This window comes from Panthera tigris, chromosome C1, assembly GCF_018350195.1.
Source record: "Panthera tigris isolate Pti1 chromosome C1, P.tigris_Pti1_mat1.1, whole genome shotgun sequence".
NCBI classification, from domain to species: domain Eukaryota; kingdom Metazoa; phylum Chordata; class Mammalia; order Carnivora; family Felidae; genus Panthera; species Panthera tigris.
Window position 1 is genome coordinate 130562516 of NC_056667.1, and position 19780 is coordinate 130582295.

The window sequence follows — 19780 nt, forward strand, 5'->3', positions numbered from 1 at the left end:
GGCAAAACTATCACATACAGATACATACACACAGAATTATTGATGTTATTAACCTTTAACAGATTTTGGGGAGATACCAATAGCATTCTCCACTCTCCCAACTGGTTATGCTCTATTTAAATTATCTACAACAAGACAGAAAATGTACATTTGAGAACATACACTATTTTAACCTAACCAAAGGAAGTAAAATTCATACAACTGCTGTGCTTGATTCTAACCCATTACAATATCAACTATAATAAGAACATAAGCTTTGTATGTACAAATATGATGCATATAAAATAACTCAAGATTCTTGGTCTATATGATTACTATTTCTGAGTCCTCAGTTTTTTCAGGATTCTGTGAAATGAGAAACTGAAAGTTGGGGCTGTACAGAAGCCAATGGTCATATAATTAGAGGAAATAAAACAATAATGAAAGTTTATACTTATCCTTTCACTAATGTTATCAATAGTGAAGATATCTAAATCTATATCTAGATCTTTTATGTCTTGCCCTAAAGTGGTACAGGAATTATATCATCCATATTTGGACTACCACAGTCGTTGCCTTTGCTCCAACACTTAAAGGCAATAAATTTGAGAAATCTGTATGTTTTTAATTTCTGATATAGATATAGATATAGATATAGATATATACACATATACATATGACAACATGGTCATTTTCAGCAACCAATGGTATCGATCTACTGTATTGAATTGCAAGACATCTTTTCTTCTTTCTCCCATATTCCAATTTTACAAATTTGGCATGGCTGAAAATTTACATTGTCATCCGTGAATTAGTGAATTAGAAAATCACTAATAAGAAAATCAGTGAATTAGTAGTCCCAATAGGAAAAAAAGATTCATTTGTTACCCTATATTATGACATTATTTAAAGTAGTAATAGGTTAGTGGTGGCAAGATATTAGTTAATCCTTTAAAATATTAAAGTATATTCAAAACATATAAAGGTAATTAAAATTTTAAATGTCTTATAAAAATATGATCAAGCTTGGGTAATGTTAGTTTTATAGTTTTTATATACATTTTCAAAGAATTAAAAAAGAAAAATCCATTTCCTTATCTATGCCACATACTGATATTTATAAACTATCAGTTTATATATAAATACATAAATAAAGTTTATACATAAATACAGTCATTACAAATCACCTGAGCCCAACCTAATGGTTGCTCTGGCACTGCATATACACATTTTAAGATTTTATTAATATTTTTGAAATTGATTGCTCCCAATAAAATTTCTGTATGATATTATAGATGGTTACAAAAAAGTTAAGGCAATTGATGGGTTCTATAATACTTGAATTGAAGTGTCTTTATAATATATTTTACTGCATATATACAGTGAAAATAATTTTATTTTAAAACTCAACATAACACAGAAAAGGAGCCAAGTAGCTCATATCTAGAATGTGATATGTATTTAATTATGATACTGTCTAATCAGAACATTCATGATTTTTATAAAAATGCATTCAATTATTTCCAATATAGGAGGTTAATTTTAATAGCGCTGTAATTTCAATCTACAGTCTAGTAATTATTTTTTTTCAATCATAAATTCTCAGACTCCACTTTCCCCTTTTATATAAGTCAATACAATTGAAACTCAGGCACTAATCATTCAAGCCAAAAGCATCCCTCACAATTTCTAGGGCTGTGAATAAGGTTCCGAATGTTATTTAGTCAGTTTTATTTTTATCTTATTGCAAGTAACAGTGTTATAATGAAACATACGGATTAAAAAGCCTCATATTTCATATTTAAAGTATGTATTAACTTGCACTGTACAAATGTGAAATTCAAACCAACCTAATGCATTTTATGATTTGTATCATTACCATCAAATAACATTTTCTATTCAAGTCAGCTATACCAATAAAATATTCAATAATCCCATCATTGTAACATCTAGTTACCTTAATATCACTTCCATTTAAACACATTCTATTTATGCGGCTGCCATTGGGTCGGCTAGAATCAATCCAATAGATGAATTCTTCTCTGTAATCAAAGTCTATAGCAATAACATTGTTTAATCCCTAAAAATAAAAAAGGATATGTTTGAACAATAGTTAATAGAAATTATTTTTAAATGTCTTAGGAGTTTGTAAGAATCACTATCTCCCTTTGAACCTAGACAGTTATAGTTATGACAATGAATAGCATTTGTGACCAATTCTTTTTAAAAGCATCTTATCTTTACATTTCTCTATACCACACATTTAAGATGTTGTAAAATTTATTTGAAAATATTTTCCAAGTAGGTTTCAAAATTTTTGGAATGCTTATAAAGATTAGCCCCTGTTGTGGGTTAAAAAAAAAAAAAATATATATATATATATATATATATATATATATATATAGTAAAATGAAAGACTCTCACTTTAGGTTAATGTTAAATAAATCTGAATTTAATGTCATTATTGTATGTTCTGTAGAGTAACCAGAAAAGAGCATACACCTAAATTTGCAACGGAAGATCACAGAAGATTTAAGATGAGCTTCAGATAGTCATCTGATGAAAGTCAGAAAAGAAGGTTTAGAAACCAATTTGTCCAAAATATTTTTTGTCAACAACATAAATTAGCTGCCTTGTTGTTGTTGTTGTTGTTGTGGTTGTGGTTGTTGGGTTTTTTTCTTCTTGAGACCCTCTAGCCAACATAGTGCCATATTAGAATTTACAAGTTATAACCTTAGGTGAGTATTTGACCAAAGAGGAACTGAGTAGCCAACATGTTTTTATCCTACATGGATATATGAGGATATGCCTGCCTTCAGACTCTTGGTTATGCATTTTTTAAACAAGTAACAAAACTTAACATGAATTCAACTGATGGATTTCTGGATGCCCCAGTTTTTTGGTTTGATAGTTGTGCCTTTTGACTGATTTAACAATTGTACATCAGGATCCGGGAATCTTCTTAGGTGCTGAATAATTCAAATAATTGCTGAGGGGTTAATTTAATTCTGACCTTTTGTTAAGGCTCATATATTACTACCCTGATGGACTAACAAAACTTGGATCAGGATTTCCATTGTGTTAACTCATTTTAAGGCTTGGATAGTCTATTAATTTATAAATATTATATATTAAAAATATATGATGGAGGGGAAGTGGGTGGGGGATGGGCTAAATAAGTGATGGATATTAAGGAGGGCACCTGTGTTGAGCACTGTGTATTATACACAAGTGATAAATCACTAAATTCTACCAAATTTTGATTTCTGCCAAAATCAAAATTATGCTATATGTTAACTAGCTAGAATTTAATAAAAAATTGAAAAAAATTGACACTATAGACACTTGGCAAAGCCCTAAGAGATCATTGCCATATCTTTATATCTGTTGTAAAATTATATGTATATATTTATCCTAAAATTGTGATTAAGTCTCAAATTGTTTTGGGGGTCATTTATGAGTAGCTGTAGTCCTATAGGTTAAGGAATAGCACCCTGAGGGAGATGCGCTGTTTGGTTTGGGGAGGAGGGAAAGGAAAGATGATAATTACCACATCTGAATTCAGCTTCCAGATCCATTTCCCAAATTTAGAATTAGATAATGACACTGCATTAGATTTATATAGTCTTTCTTAAGACTCAGGCCCAGGCTACATTATTACTGTTCATAATTTTCTTTCTTTCCAATGATCTACAAGACTAACGATGGCCTAGTTATAGAAGCAATTCAGAAAAGGTTCTGGCAAATGCTGATTTTTTTTTTTCTTCTCACAGCAGGGCCAAAGTCTAGTGGTCATGGCATTAAAATCACAGGTTCACATCTTATGCTTAGCTATGTATTTGGCTTAACATGAGCAATCTCTTTCCTTTGCCCGAGATTATAAAGTTAATCTGAAATGGGCTAACTCCTTGGAAATTGGATTCCTTTGGCCATAAATAAGAGACAAAAGTAAACACGATTCTGTAAATTTCTCACTAAGCCCAGATGAATGAACACACGTATACTTCTTCCTGACATTACTAATAAAAAATAACTGCTTAAAAAATTCAGTCACAGATTCAAAAGATTTGTTAAATATTAATTCACAAGCTAAAACTTGGAGGATTCCCCTTAATTAAATGCACTTCAGCATGCATATCTAGGAAGTTGTCCATGCAAAATCAAAGTTTTAAAATATAAATTGAGTATTGGGGCGCCTGGGTGGCTCAGTTGGTTGAGTGTCCAACTTTGGCTCAGGTCATGATCTCACAGTTTGTGAATTCCAGCCCCACGTCGGGCTCTATGCTGACAGCTCAGAGCCTGGAGCTTGCTTCGGGTACTGCGTCTCCCGCTCTCTCTGCTCCTCCCCTACTCGCACTCTGTATGTCTCTCTCTCTCAAAAATAAGTAAACATTAAAATAAAAATTAAAAAATAAAATAAAATATAAATTGAGTATAGCGCAAGTTTTGTAGAAAGTTTAATAAATGCACTTCAATAGAGTTTGTAATATCCTTTCTGTTCAAGTGTTTTTAACACCACAGGAATATGGTAAGTGGGTTAGGGTTCTGTGATGGCCTGCAATTCAGATGGATGAATTGGAGTTTTACAGAGAAAAGGTAGACAGAATCTTGTCACTAACTTTAGGAAAGATTTACCCAGTCATGGCAGAATTATCCTATTCCTTTTTTTACAATAATCAATTTATATAATGAAAATTCAATTCCAAATTTAGCAATTCAACTATAATTAAATGAAAGCTATAAATGCAGAGGAACTGAAGCTCTGAATTCTGACATATCTATCTAAGCTGGTCATTTTTCTACAGCTTTACCCTTTAATCCCCACAGAAAACTTTGCAATTCTCTCTTCTCAGAATCATATGCAAGGAACATTAAAAAAGTCAAGGGCATGGGCAAACTAATGTCTAAACACTAAAGCCATTTCAGTGGTTTCAGAGCTGAAAATTGGTTTCATCAAAATCCTATTTGCTTCTTTCATTTCTATAGCTGAAGATCTGCACCCTTTGGTTCAAGATGATTAATTTAGGAAATTGTGTTTTGTTTCTCTACACAATTTTACTGGAATAAAAGCCACTGCAGAGATTGAAGTGGATAGCATTGGAAAGCTACTTGAGAAATGCACTTAAATTAATAAAATTAATATTTGATTAATGCATTTAATTTCTAACATCCATGTTATTAAAGTATAAGTACATTTTCTTTATGTATGTGGTGTATGGATTTAAATTATAGCCGGCCTACCTAAAACTACATTTTAGAATACATAGGGTAAAAAAAAAAATCTACGACCTGTTAAAATTTTTCACTGTAAAGCTTCATGAGATTGTATGGACTACAACAAAGAGAATCAAATTCAAGATATTAGGGTAAATCGTTCTTCCTAATAACCTACACACACACACACACACACACACACACACACACACACACAATCCTCTCACATTTAAGACAAGGATGTTTTTTCACTTATTTTCACTGAGAGAAAATATGGAGATATAATTACTTCCGTTTTCTACTTCATTCTGCACATGTAGACAGAAATCTCTGAGGAAAAAAAATGTTTCTACTGCCTAGAACTCCTTGAAAATTTCTATAATGCTGTAATGAAATGCAGTTAAAAATATCTTTCCTGACAGAAATGATATATTCCAAACAGACTGCAGGCAAAACTGGATGTAAGGCTTGTCTCTAGTTTTTTGGGTATCTATTTCCTTACTCAGTGGTCACATTAATAAATGCTTTCAAAAGACAGATGTTCAGAGTCCTTATGAGCATCCTCATCTTTCTCACTCCCTTTTCATTTTCATAAACACTACACTAAGAAAACTATCTGGAAGTCATCCCCACTTAGGTACTAGTGATGGCAATGGTCAAAAAAGATACCACGAGGAAAAAATTGCTATCTGAAAGTGTGCATTAAAGTGGTTTGGGTATATGAAATACTTAAATGATGCATACAGGAAAAAATCATTTTGCTCCATTAAGAACAATCTCTGATAACGTATTAGCTATGAAAACAACAAAAGGGATACCAGTAGAAATGTCCTGAGTCACAGGATTGGAAAATAAAGCAAGGGGATGTCACTGAAGCTCTGTAATAGTCTTCCGTGAAGTCAATAAATATTGTTGCTATTTTAGTTATTAGTTCAACTGAGCTTATAAACAGACTGTCCTAAAGAGAGAACTTTTTCCCTTTATGATAGCAGAGTCTAAAAGGAAGAAATGGTAAACAAATACACAAAAACAACCTAGTAAAAAGAAAATAAGCCTGTTCCTTTTGCAGGGGCCATACAAGGACTGGCACATCTAACTTGGAAGGTATAGAGAGGCTTAGAGGGGGTATGGAGACCAACTCCAAAAGAAAAAGATAATTTTCAACATTTGCTAATTTTGTTATAAGCTTAAAATTAGACTGCGTGGAAGAAAAGAATTAAGTTAAATAATATAGAAAAACATTTGGGCAGCAAACACTTTTCCATTTTAGCATAGTTATAAATACTAAAACTTTTTCTCTGGAATTATTTCTCTTATATTATTCATCTCTTAAAGAGATAGCTGTCTAATTCTTATATTTTAAATAGATTTCTGTTTAGTCTCTATAAACAACATGGAAATATTTTTATATTTCCCAATCTCTGTAGGGTTCACCATTAGAGAGAGGCAGTGTGATACAGTGAATGTCGGTGGCACACTCCAATCTCAAGAACAAAAATCTAAACCTCACAGACATTCATGAATGAGGAGACATGTTGTAAGCACACAGGAAGTCTGAGGACTCCTGTGAATTGGAGAGCATGGCCTCTATATCAAAGTGTCAACTGCCATACAATTTGGATTGTGGACATTCAAGGATGTGAGCTCAGCATTGCTATGTCTTTCTATTTATTTTCATGAGTAGCCAGAAATCTGGATTTTCAAGTGAAATTTTCATTTTCAATCTGTGGCTTAGAGGAAAACTGGAAAATCTAACTGTCAGGAAAAGTCAATATCACAGTTTCTAATGAATATTTGTACTTAAAATGAGACTCATAAGAAAAATGATTGAAACTGACAAGAGCAATAGAGGAACCCATCAATAGGTGGCAAAAATAGTTCAGGTATTCTTTATGTTGCTAAAAATCACCACATGAATGGCCTTCTTTGTCTATGCATAATGCTGGCTTAACCACACTACAAGAACAAGAAATATCCTTATTTTTGGCACACTTGTTGTAGACAGTGCTTTCACATATTTATGTCACTACTGTACAGTCTGGGGCAAAAAGACATTTGCAGCAGAACAGATACAAACTGAATCTTGCCAAAGAAGCTATTTCTCCTGACAACCAAAAATATGCTATAACTAACTGCATGTGATTTCTCTAGTCCATGTAGTAATCACTGTAGTTTTAATGATTTGATTTTATGCTATTTCCACTGCAGACCGGGAGAAATAAAAAGTTGAGGTGAGCAATTCAGTTTTCTATCCTATCATAAAATGGAAACCATAACTTTCATCTTAAATAACATATATAAATAAACCCTGACAATAGGACTCAAACATCAAAACAGATCAACTCAGATTCTCTTGAAGTGGACAGGTTGAGGATAAAGACGGCAGAACTAAAAATATGTGCCTTAGAACCTTTGAATCATGGCTCGATTACAATTATACTTTCACCCCCTTATTAATTCTAAATTTGAAAGGCTAGAGATCGTCAGTCCTGTTTTATTTCTTAGTTCTATGAATTAAAACTTAAAATTCTGGAAAAGGTATTAATTTTTAAAATTCCAAGGGGGAAATACAAAATACTTTAAAAGATAATTTTATGCTTTCTCTAATCTAGCGATTCTTGCGACAGTTTTTCCCTTCCATTAATTCTATCTTATATTTTTTACATTCTTAGATATGGTGTGATGTAACGTGTTTGGAACACCCCTTTGACAATTCAAGCAAAATAAAACTTAGCGTAATCTCCTATACAAACATACATGTATCCATGAGCAAGTGCTTCATAAATTCTAATTGTGAGATATTTCTACAGTTCTAATGCATATCTGGAGTACCCATATTAAATATGAAATCATCATGAGAATACCATACCTGTTTTAAGAGTGTGTAGTTGGAGCCATCAGTGCTAATTTTCCTTATTTCATGATGATCAGCAAGAATTAGAAAAGGTTCTTCATCTAAACACCAAGACAAAAAAAAAAAAAACAAAACAGAATTAGAATTTTATATGTATGGCTTTCAACTTCACTTAGTTTCAACTTTAAATTTCTATAAATTTAAATGTAGTGTTCTATAGTAGATTAATGGTTAAAAAATTCACACTGAATATCTCAATATCTCAATTTACAGTAAAATGAAAAAATAGCAGATACGCAGGTAGTATAGAAAATCTAGATAATTCTAAATGCATCCCTCTCTTTCCCTCAGTTTTTGTGAACAGCAGGTTATCTAATTTATTTGCAACTGGCGGAAAATATCTGGTGTCATAATCTGATTTTTTAAAATGAATTTTGGGAAAGAATAAGCTACACATATCTTAGAATACTACAGTACAGCTAAACATTCTTATAATCAGAAAATTCTTTCTTGATAATCAAATAACCAGCTTATACTGTCAGAATGACTTTGGTGAAAATCAAGAGTGTCATTGCCTACGCATATTTCTTTTATCTGCCTGGAGACTTCTCTTAAATAACTTCTGAATTCCAGGTTCTATAATTTTTGTTAATCAATTTCACCTTTCCTCATAATCCTGCTTTTTAATTCTTTTAATGATCTTTATTTCCTTCTTTTAGTTGTTCCAATATATTTTAGTATTTCATTTGTTCTCGAATCTAAGAAAAATAATAATAGGAATCTGACCATGCTCCAAATATAAACCTTTAAAGTGGTTTTATTTTATAATATTTTTGGAAACAAAATGGATTTTTAAAAATATTCAGAAAGTTTCATATATAACATGTTTATTTGAATACATATCTGAATAATTTAAATTCAAATTGACCACATTCTTGATTGTTATAATCCTAGAGCAATTCAATTAAAGTTTTGTTCAAACTCTTTATAAATAGCTTTGTTTCTAAGATGCAGTCATATGCTTAGTTGCCTGGTAAGCAAATTTAATTTCAGTAGAAACTACAAAAGAAAAAAAAGAAAGAAAAAAGAAGAAGAAAAAAACAATGAAGAAGACAGTAGTCACTTTATGTAATTTAATATGGATTTTATTGGAAATCATTTACTGTTATAGAGCTATTGTCATGTTTGTTTACTTTATATTAAAAACTACTACTTTCCTCTTCTTATAATTTAGTTTCATAGTAAGTATATAATTAATAAGGTAGTGTATTATTTTTTATCATACTTTATGTCAGGGATTAGAAATGTGTATCACAGGGGTGCCTGGGTGGCTATGTCGGTTGGGTGGCTGACTACAGCTCAGGTCATGATCTCACGGTCTGTGAGTTCGAGCCCCGCATTGGGCTCTGTGGTGACAGGTCAGAGCCTGGAGCCTGCTTCCGATTCTGTTGTCTCCCTCTCTCTCTGCCCCTTCCAGGCTCGCTCTCTCTCTCTCTCTCAAAAATAATAAACATTAAAAAAAATTAAAAAAAAAAGAAATGTGTATCACACATACCAGACATCTCCTTCTATGAGCAAGGACAGCATCCCCAATCAATCATTCAGTCTTTGTGTTGATGCTAAACTGAGACTCAGAACCCTACTCAAGAGAGTCAGTCTGAGGTTGAAGGGATCTTGTCATCCCTTGTCAACTATATGTATAAATATAAAATTAGTCAGTCATGGTCTACCTTTTTTTAAAATGTTCATTTATTTGGGAAAGAGTACAAGCAAGGGAGGGGCAGAAAAGAGAGGGGAGATAGAGAATCCCAAGCAGGCTCCATGCTGTCATCATGGAACCTCACACCAGGCTCGATCTCATGAACTGTGAGATCATATCCTGAGCTGAGATCAAGAGTCCAACGCTTAACCAACCTAACCACCCAGGTACCTCAGTCATGGTTACCTTAATACTTAGGTAGTTCTGTTCTTTACTACTTAAATGTAATAACTGAAATTATAAAATTCCTCAAAGAAAACATCAACAAAAGTCTCCTTTAAGGTCATGGTAATGATTTTTTTAGATATTACAGAAAAAACACAAGCAATAAAGGCAAAAATAAGCAGAACTATATCAAAGTAAAAGATTTCTTTCTGTGCGGCAAAAGAAACAATCAACACAATTAAAAGGCAACATATGGAATGGGAGAAAATATTTGTAATTTATATATCTGATAACAGGTTACATTGAAAATATATAAAGAAATCACATACAAATCAATAACAAAAACCAAAAATAAATTGATTTAAAAATGGGCAGAGGAACTGAATAGACATTTTTCCAAAGAAGACATACAAATGACCAACAAGTACATCAAAAAATGTTCAACATCAACAATAATCAGGGAAACGCAAATTAAAATCAGTGAGATATCACCTTACATCTGTTAGAATATCTATCATCAAAAACACCAGAGATAACAAGTGTTGACAAGGATTTGAGAAAAGGAAAACTTTGTTCATTGTCGGTAGGAATGTATATACACTATGAAAACCAGTATGGAGGTTCCTTAAAAGATTAAAAATAGAACCAACATATGAACCAGCAATCTTGCTTCTGGGTATTTATCCAAAGGAAATAAAAACATGATGAGAAAGATAGATATCTTCACTCCCATGTCTATGACAGCTTTATTCACAACAGCCAAGATATGGAAATAACCTAAATGTCCATCAATGGATGAATAAAGAAGATGTGACGTACATACACATATATATAAGTATATGTATATGTATCTGTGTTTACATGCATGTGTCAATTTATATGTATGTATTTACACATATGTATATTTTATAGTATATAATATATATGCATATTATATGTTTTATATATTATGTACATATATAATATATTATACATTATACACACATATACACACACAATGGAATATTATTCAGCCATGAGAAATAATGAAATTCTGCCATTTACAACAACATGGATGGTCCTTGAGAACATTATACTAAGTGAAGTAAGTCAGAGAAGGATGAATACTATGTGATTATCACCTATATGTAGAATATCAAAAAAGTCAAACTCATAGAAACAGACAGTAGAATGGTGGTTGCCAGGTACGAGGGGTGAGAGAAATGGGGAGATGTTGGTTAAAGAATACAAACTTCCAGTAAGAAGACAAATAAATTCTGAGGATCTAAGGCACAGCATGGTGATTTTAGGTAAAATACTACATACTTGAAAGTTGCTAAGAGAGTAGAGCTTAAATGTTATCACCACAAGAAAGAAATGGTAATTAGGTGAAGTGACAGAGGGATTCCTAACACTATGGTGGCACTCATGTTGCAATATCTAAAGTGTATCATGTGTAGACATGTTACACAGCTATATGTCACACAGCTATATGTTACACAGCTGTATGTCAACTATACTTCAATAAAGTTGGAAAAAATCGATCTTCTCTTTAGCAAAAGAATTATGCTTCAGGAACACATTTTTGTATCATTATTAGTTTCTAACTATTGCTGCTAATGAGAAACAACTACAGCATGGACACATGATATAATGAGACAAAAAATGTAATCATCAGCATTCATCTCCTTCATACCCTCCTTTCTGAAAAGTTTAAAGTAACAAAAACATTGACCGGTTTTGTGATTTTCTTTTTTCTTATTTCATGTGGCTGAATGCATGATGTAGCAAGTAGGTTTGCAAATAAAACAACAGGCTTCAAATAATATACAAATTGATTCAGTGAGGAATACTCCAAGAATAAGTAAAAGTGAAATAAAACAAACACACAAAAAAACTGAAAGGGTTTTTTTTTTGTTTGTTTCTCTATAATGTGCAAAGGGTTAACCAGTTGAAAAACTAATTTTAAGAATTCCTAGGGGCGCCTGGGTGGCTCAGTCGGTTGAGCATCCCACTTCGGCTCAGGTCATGATCTCGCGGTTCATGAGTTTCAGTCCTGCGTCGGGCTCTGTGCTGACAGCTCAGAGCCTGAAGCCTGCTTCAGATTCTGTCTCCCTCTCCCTCTGCCCTGTGCTTCCCCTGCTCACGCTCTGTCTCTCTCTGTCTCTCAATAATAAATACACGTTTAAAAAAATAAAAAAAAAAAAGAATTCCTGATGCCTGAGGGGCATCTGGGTGGCTCAGTTGGTTAAGCATCTGACTTCAGTTCAGGTCATCATCTCTGGGGCCAGGAGTTTGAGCACCCCCTTGTCCTTCTCTGACTGACTTACTTTGCTTAGCATAATACACTCTACGCCGTCATAGAAATGTGACATACATATACATAAGAAGCTAGGAATGCTGTTTGATTCACAGAAAGTGAGGGGGTAGAGATAATATTATGTATCATTTTTTTGCTCATTTATTATATATTGCTTTGCATTATTTTAATATGTGTGATTTTCTCCCCTAATGAATTATAATATTTTTAAAATTATGGCCCACGTTCTATTAAATTTTCTAATTTGCAAAGTGAAACTCACTACTAGAAACAAAGAGAAGTTTAATAATATTTGCTGAGTCTATGGAAGAATTCAAGTAGTCCTATATAGCTGATTTATTGCTATTGTTGTCATCATCATTACTATTATCATTATTGACCTTCTTGGCATATGTATATGAGCATATATGGTATAGGGGAGAAGGAAAGCTATTATAATACAGTCACAATAGGCTCTTTAATAGTCTTGGCCAAACCTTCTCTTAAGAACCTGTGATGTAGCAGGAAAAAATGCTAGAAATAGTTCTTTTTACCTCTGAGCACTCTCAAAATCTAAAAATCACTTAATAATTCACAAGACCATAATGCGATTTTATTACAAACAGAACAGTTTGTGGACAGCACACAAAATTAGAGTGACATATCCCTATATCAAGGTAAGTAAGGAAGAATTTTGATTTCTCACAAACAGCAAAGGGGAGTGAATTCAATAAGAATAGCTATAAAACTCAGAATCCATATGTGTAACTGAGGCTGGATCAGTGGACAAGTTCAATTCCATACCTGAGAGTGATTTGCAGCCATTTGGGTTATCAGGTTGTATTTCATACCCATCTGTACAAAAGCACTTGTAGGTCCCATATGTATTGATGCATTGCTGGCTACACGGAAATCCCAAGGAGCATTCGTCAACGTCCACACATGTTTTACCATCATCCTTCAGTTGGAATCCAGGCCAGCATTTGCACTAAAGAATGAGAAACAAGTATAATCATTTCATATCATTGTCACTGTCTTTTCCTATTGGATATCCTCTTAGCATGATTCAAGCAAGAAAATCATTTAAGAATAGATAATGACAGGGTGCCTGGATAGCTCAGTCAGTTAAGCATCTGACTCTTGGTTTTAGCTCAGGTCATGATCTCATGGTTTTATGAGTTTGAGCTCCATATCGGGCTCCATGCTGACAGCATGGGACTCTCTGTCTCCCTCTCTCTTTGACCTACCCCCACTCATGCTGTCTCTGTGTCTCTCAAAATAAGTAAGTAAACTTTAAAAAATAAATTAATTAAAAAAAAAAGAATAGATAATGGCAAGTCTTTCTGTCTCCAGGGATTAACCTTTAATAAGAATTATGTATATTAAGTAATATTAAAGCTAAAAACAAATTCTCCCAAATATCTTCATTTGATCATCCGAGGTTGGCAAGATTTTTATAAAAGTTAACTGACATCATCAAAGCCATGTGGCCATATCATGGCAAGGACCACAAAACTAGTCAACTTCCTTCATTCTTTTTCTACTGCATTATCTTGACTTTTTAGAAGACTTTAACGATCATAAGAATTAATGATTATTCAGAGCTTTGAAGATTACTAGCATTGGTACATATGCTATTTCAACAGGGCCTTACAGAAATCAGTGATGTAGGTATTATTATTTTTAGTTAACTGATGAGAAGCTAGAGACATACGGGTGAAGTTGCCCAGATAAAGCCAGAGGATTGCTGAGACTGTCTATAACATATACTAAGGCACAATTAATATTGGTCAACTGGGTCTGATCCCATAACTTGGCATGCTGATGCTGTTTGGAGAAATAAAATAATATTAACATAATTTCCCACTATAATTTAATCAATTTTTGTGTCATCAAATCTTTTGTTCAGCATCTCTCTATCATGTACTATATGAAGCTCTGATGATGATATGCAATATTTACTAACCAGCATGTAAATTCTGATGTCACACCATAGTATGTCTTTGCAGTCCTGAAAATAATGACGTACTGTGACTGGTCACTGTCTTTCAGGTCTATATTCAATCTCTGCCAGGCAGCATATGAGAATTATAATTATACAAAATGAATCTATAATTGGCCAGATGATTATGATCATACTAATCTTTACCAAGACTCTTTAGCACTCTTGGAATTAAGGAATGTGTGAATATTGAGAAGGACAGTGAGTTAAAAAGAAACCCTAAATCATTATGAGTAACTAGTATCCAAGGGTTATTCAAAGCAAACATTTAATAACCTAGATTATTTATCTGAGGATAAAATGTGATGGCAGATCTTTGTATCTATTGGGAAAAAAATCAGAGAGATATATGTGCATTTATTAAATAGTAAGCAAACAATTGAGTTTTTTAAGCACAAAAAAAACACCATTATTTGGTGGAGAGGCCACTTCATCTTCACCCAGAAATGTTCCAAAGCAAACTAAATGGCTGTTACTAAGTTCTTTTATAAGGAATGAATTGCTTTAAGCTCATAATGAATTGCTTAAGCGCTTTCATTGTTAACAATTTACACCAATATTTAGCTAATAATTCTCAGCAATTACAAGTTGTTTTAAGTCAAAACAAGAGCCACAGCTTGATTTCCTAAACTCTCCTCATCAAACTCTTACTTTCTTTGAGAAGACTTATCCTGCTACCTGTTTAAGGAAGTCAGGACAATCAGTGCTTTGCTATGGCAAAGGAAAATGAGGTGATTAATGTCACCTAAGTGTACATTTAAAAATTGTTAAAATGGTAGGGGAGCCTAGGTGGCTCAGTAGGTTGAGCGTCCGACGCTTGATTTTGGCTCAGGTCATGATCTCATGGTTCCTGGGACTGAGCCCCGAGTCATTCCGGCTCTGCGCTGACAGCGTAGAGATTTTCTCTCCCTCTTTCTCCCTATGTCTCTACCCCTCCCTCTCTTTCTGCTCCTCCCTCACTCAGGCTCTCTTTCTCTGTCAAAAATAAATAAATGAAAAAAGTTGGTTAAAATGGTAAATTTTATGTTATGTATATTTTACCACAATTTTTAAAAAATATTTTTTAAAAAAACACAAGTAGAAAATGACAGGATACTAAAATAAATCACTGAAAAGGACTAGAGTAGGGATCACTTAGGCCAGAAACCAGAGATCCATAGGCTGACATAGGGCACTGTTGAATTCAAGGAGCACTTTAGGACAAGTAAAAGGAATTTTAATAGAATGTACTGAATTCCTCTCAGAGTATTATAAAAGGAAATAAACAGTGTCCTAATTTTAATGGGATTTCTGAAAATCACTTTGAATGGCTAACATCAGGTTTATAGAACTACTATATCAAATAGAACTACTATATCAAATAGCTTCCACATTTATAGAAAATCAATTTCTTAATGTAAAATTGGTAAAAGTTACTAAATATAGATTTCCATAAACAAATGAAATATGTTTAAGAGGTTATCAGTAAGTTTTTAAAATATTATTTATTGAAAAGGAAGATTTTTTTTAAAAGATCATTTCCCCCAATCCGTTAACCTTGTTTTAACAAAAACATTTTTGCTCCCAAATAACCCAAAGGTCTCAGTTGGACATTCTACCAGCCTAGCTTTCATAAGTTGAGTGAAATAAAAGAATAATCATTTGTACCTTCAAAGATAAAAGATGAGAGATTAATCTATACTGGAAAATGAGTTTTAAATTTTCTCATTTTCATTTACCAAAAAAACCCATTTTTTATGAAAGTGAGATTTATGTATTTTCAATATCATCTTAATTTTTCTCACCATCAAGAATGACTTCAAATTTTCCTGATTTGTATTAATTTTTATATAGGATCATATAGCTACCAGAAAGAAATATAGCTACCCAAACTTTTCCTATTAAATTCAGAGAAGTTTCTTTGTAGCTTTTTAAGCAATATTTTACAAATATTATTTCTAATACATACATTAAAACTTATTTCTCTCCCAGAAGTACATTTATTTTTACATGGTAAATTATCCTTCACATCAAAATAAGATCCTTGCTTTAGTAAATGTTATTACTCCCTGCTGAATAGTTAGATACACTGTATTTGTCTTACAACAAACGTGCAAATTGTTCACAGTCCATAAGGTCTAAATTTTGCTTTTGTAAGCAATTTTCATTTTATTGCAGAATTTGGTGGAGGATTTATTGCCATGTTCTATAGCTATTGTAATGAAAAATGGGTTACTGGATATTTTTCTCCATTTCCTGGAAAAGAGAAACCAATAAGCTGACTTCCCCCCCCCCAAATATATAAGCATTTTGTTGTATATAAGGCTTTTTACTCAATTTCCTATCAACAAATTATCATGAATATAAATATAAGTGTGTGTATGTATGTGTATGTATATGCATACATATATACATATTTTTAACACAATATGTAAAATATTAGCTTTGAAACTTTATTTAAATCTCTCATTTCTGATTCTGCTTGAATTTTTATATTGGTCTTGTTTCCCCAATAGATATTTTATTTTATTCATTAGTTTTGACATGTGTACATATTCAAGAATGCTATTCATAGCAATTCTGTCAGGTATCAGACACAGAGACTTTCTAAATGATTAAATAAATATATTACCTATTTTAACTAGAATTCTCACTTCATTCTATGACCCCTTCTGAGAAGTCAAGGGGAAAATACTGATTTTTTTAAAGTTATCAACAAACAAGTATTTCTGTATGATGGTCTTATAAAGTAATTAAAATAGTACGATTTAATATGATGCTCTGGATGATATCTATTTCTACCACAGTAGTTTTCTAAATATGGCATTTCTGAGTACTAAGTACTTCTTATATGCAGGCATTATGAAAATACTGAAGCTCATTTGGATGTTATATCAAAAGGTGGTCATCTAATATTCTATGATTATTAGGTTTTACCACCATATTTGTTATGATAGATTTTGAATACACATAGAAAAAAATGTAAGGAGATCTACTTTGAAATTTAAGTTTTTAGATAGATGGAAAGATACACAGATGCTAGATAGATGGATGACAGACAGATTCTATGATTTATAAATTCCATAAACATATAGAAATATAGAATATATTATACAGATACAACTAAAGCACTATTTATAAACTCTGCATTGAAATTGTAACTAATTATCTGTAATATTTCTATGACCTGTTCCCTAATATTTCAAGAAACACTTTATATTCATTGTGCATAAGTCACTAATAATATTTTTTTCTGCTCCATTGGGTTTCAAAATATTTATTGCCAAAATTGATTATCTGATAGATACTCATCTCATCAAGAGTTATTTTGGTTCATTGTCTTGTTTCATTTTACCAACAATACAATGTTATAAGTGACTACATGTGTGTTTTAAGTCTGTAAATTTAAAAAAAAAATTAATGTTTATTTTTGAGAGAAAGAGACAGAGTGTAAGCAGGGGAGGGGCAGAGAGAGAGGGAGACACAGAATCCAAAGCAGGCTCCAGGCTCTGAGCTGTCAGCACAGAGCCCGATGCGGGGCTTGAACCCACAGACTGTGAGATCATGACCTGAGCCAAGGTCAGATGCTTAACCAACTGAGCCACCCAGGCACCCCTTTAAGTCTATAAATTTAACCAAGTCTTAATACAGTATTCAAACTAAAAAAATATTTTTCATAACAAATGTAGCTTCCTTAGTGTTTTGGTTTTTATCCCTGTTTTTGCATAGAGGAAAATGATCATTGTAGTTTTCTGGTTTCATCTACATACAATTAAATCCTATCAATGTAGTTAAATTAATCACAATACCAGAAATTCAGAGATTACAGATGCCAAAGTGGTTGGCTAAATTTACCATTAGACAGAAGTGGCCTATCATGGGATGTCAAGGCTGGCAAGAAAAAAGATACAACATCTTTGCAATATACAAATATTTTCTCTAGCATGCTTTAAAGAAAGATAGCCACAATTTAACCTCTTTAGTAGTGAGAAATGAGACAGCTCTTTCCAAGTAAAGAGTATTTTACAACACTTTTCCTTATACTGAACAGAATCCGCCTCCTAATTTATAATTCCAACCTTCGAAACAAACTCAGACTAGGTTGCTCCCTATTCCAGTACTTCATATATTTGAATACAGATAACAATTCATCTTTGCTCCAGGGAAAACTCCTAAAGGTGTGTGTTCCATACTCCTTATGCTTCTGGATGTACAAATTTGTATACACTACAATCTGTCAAGGTTCCTCTTAAAATGCCCTGTCCATAAATGTGCATAGTACCCCAGGTGTGTTCTGATCAGTGTGGAATTCAGTAGAATAAAATCTAACCTCTGTAATAGTATAACTGGCATTAGACTGAGTCTGTGTTTTAGAGGAGCCTGTCCTATTGCTGATTCAGACAGAACTAGTGTTCACTTAAAAACCGTGACTTCTGAGTGAATTGCTCTTCCTAAGATTTCCCCAACCATAATCAAACTTACTGTACAGCTTTAATTTTATGTTCATTTGCATCCTCCTTTCCAACATGAATGAAAAGGAGATGTTTTTAAGAGCTATTCTTGCCAATCAGTTTTGTCAGTGAATCACCCTCCTCAGGAAAATGGTACTAACAAAAGTCAATTAGGATGTTAGGCATGATATATTTTTAGTGTACCTGCACTCAGTCCTAATAATTCATGTGTTCTGTTTTTTTTCTGTTTATATGAAAAATATTGTATTATCCAATGTTGTGGTAGACAGATGCTAAATCCATTTCACTTCAAAGATGGGAGAAAGAATGAGGGAAGAAATGAGAACTTAAGAGTTGCAGACATATTTTTGTGCCACCAACATGGCAGTATCTCCCTAAACACTGGTCTTCTGTTGATTTTGTTTTTCTTTATGTTCAGCATACATTGAAAAAGTTCAACATTTTCATATATCTTCAACAATATTATGATGCATTTTAAGTCTTACAGTTATAGTAGATTAAATAGCGTTCACTATCTCAAATTCTAATGTATCATGTGATTTGCTATTTTTGATGAGTACCTACCTTGTAACTGACTGGAAGGTCTTGACAATCTTGAGAACATCCACTGACTTTCTTACTCAAACATTCATTTATATGGCAGTTTCTCTCATCTGAGCCATCGCCACAGTCATCCTTATTGTCACAAAGACCTCCACTGGGAATGCACCTGCCATTTTTGCACATAAAAAATGAACTGTTGCATGACTGTTCTGGAAAAAGAAAATAAAACAAATGGAACATAAAGGGCATGCCATTGCTTTATACTACAATTGTTGAAAACATTCACAAATATGATAACTTATCTGTCAAAAATTATGGTAAATATATGTGCATCTACAATTCTCTATACATAGTGTAATATTTTATACACAAAATATAAAAAAAAATCAAGGGCAAAATGTACTTTCATGTTCAACACTTATTGAAAATCTTTCTTTGCCATGAAAATTAACAATCAAAATAAGCATCTCTAGTAAAATTAATGGAGTATTTCTGTCTTCACCTATATTGTGAAGATGAAATTTAAAAGTATGAT

The 19780-nt window shown here is 32.6% G+C and overlaps 1 protein-coding gene across 1 annotated transcript in view; it reads right to left on the reverse strand.

Annotated features, from left to right (window-relative positions):
- Positions 1–19780, reverse strand: part of LRP1B (LDL receptor related protein 1B) — a 1866249-nt gene that overhangs the window by 246189 nt on the left and 1600280 nt on the right. Inside the window, exons 55-58 of the mRNA XM_042994392.1 lie at positions 19267–19454; positions 13054–13237; positions 8063–8148; positions 1937–2059 (exon numbers count right to left, since the gene is read on the reverse strand). Of these exons, the coding sequence (XP_042850326.1) occupies positions 1937–2059; positions 8063–8148; positions 13054–13237; positions 19267–19454 (581 nt within the window). The remainder of the gene's footprint in view (positions 1–1936; positions 2060–8062; positions 8149–13053; positions 13238–19266; positions 19455–19780) is intronic.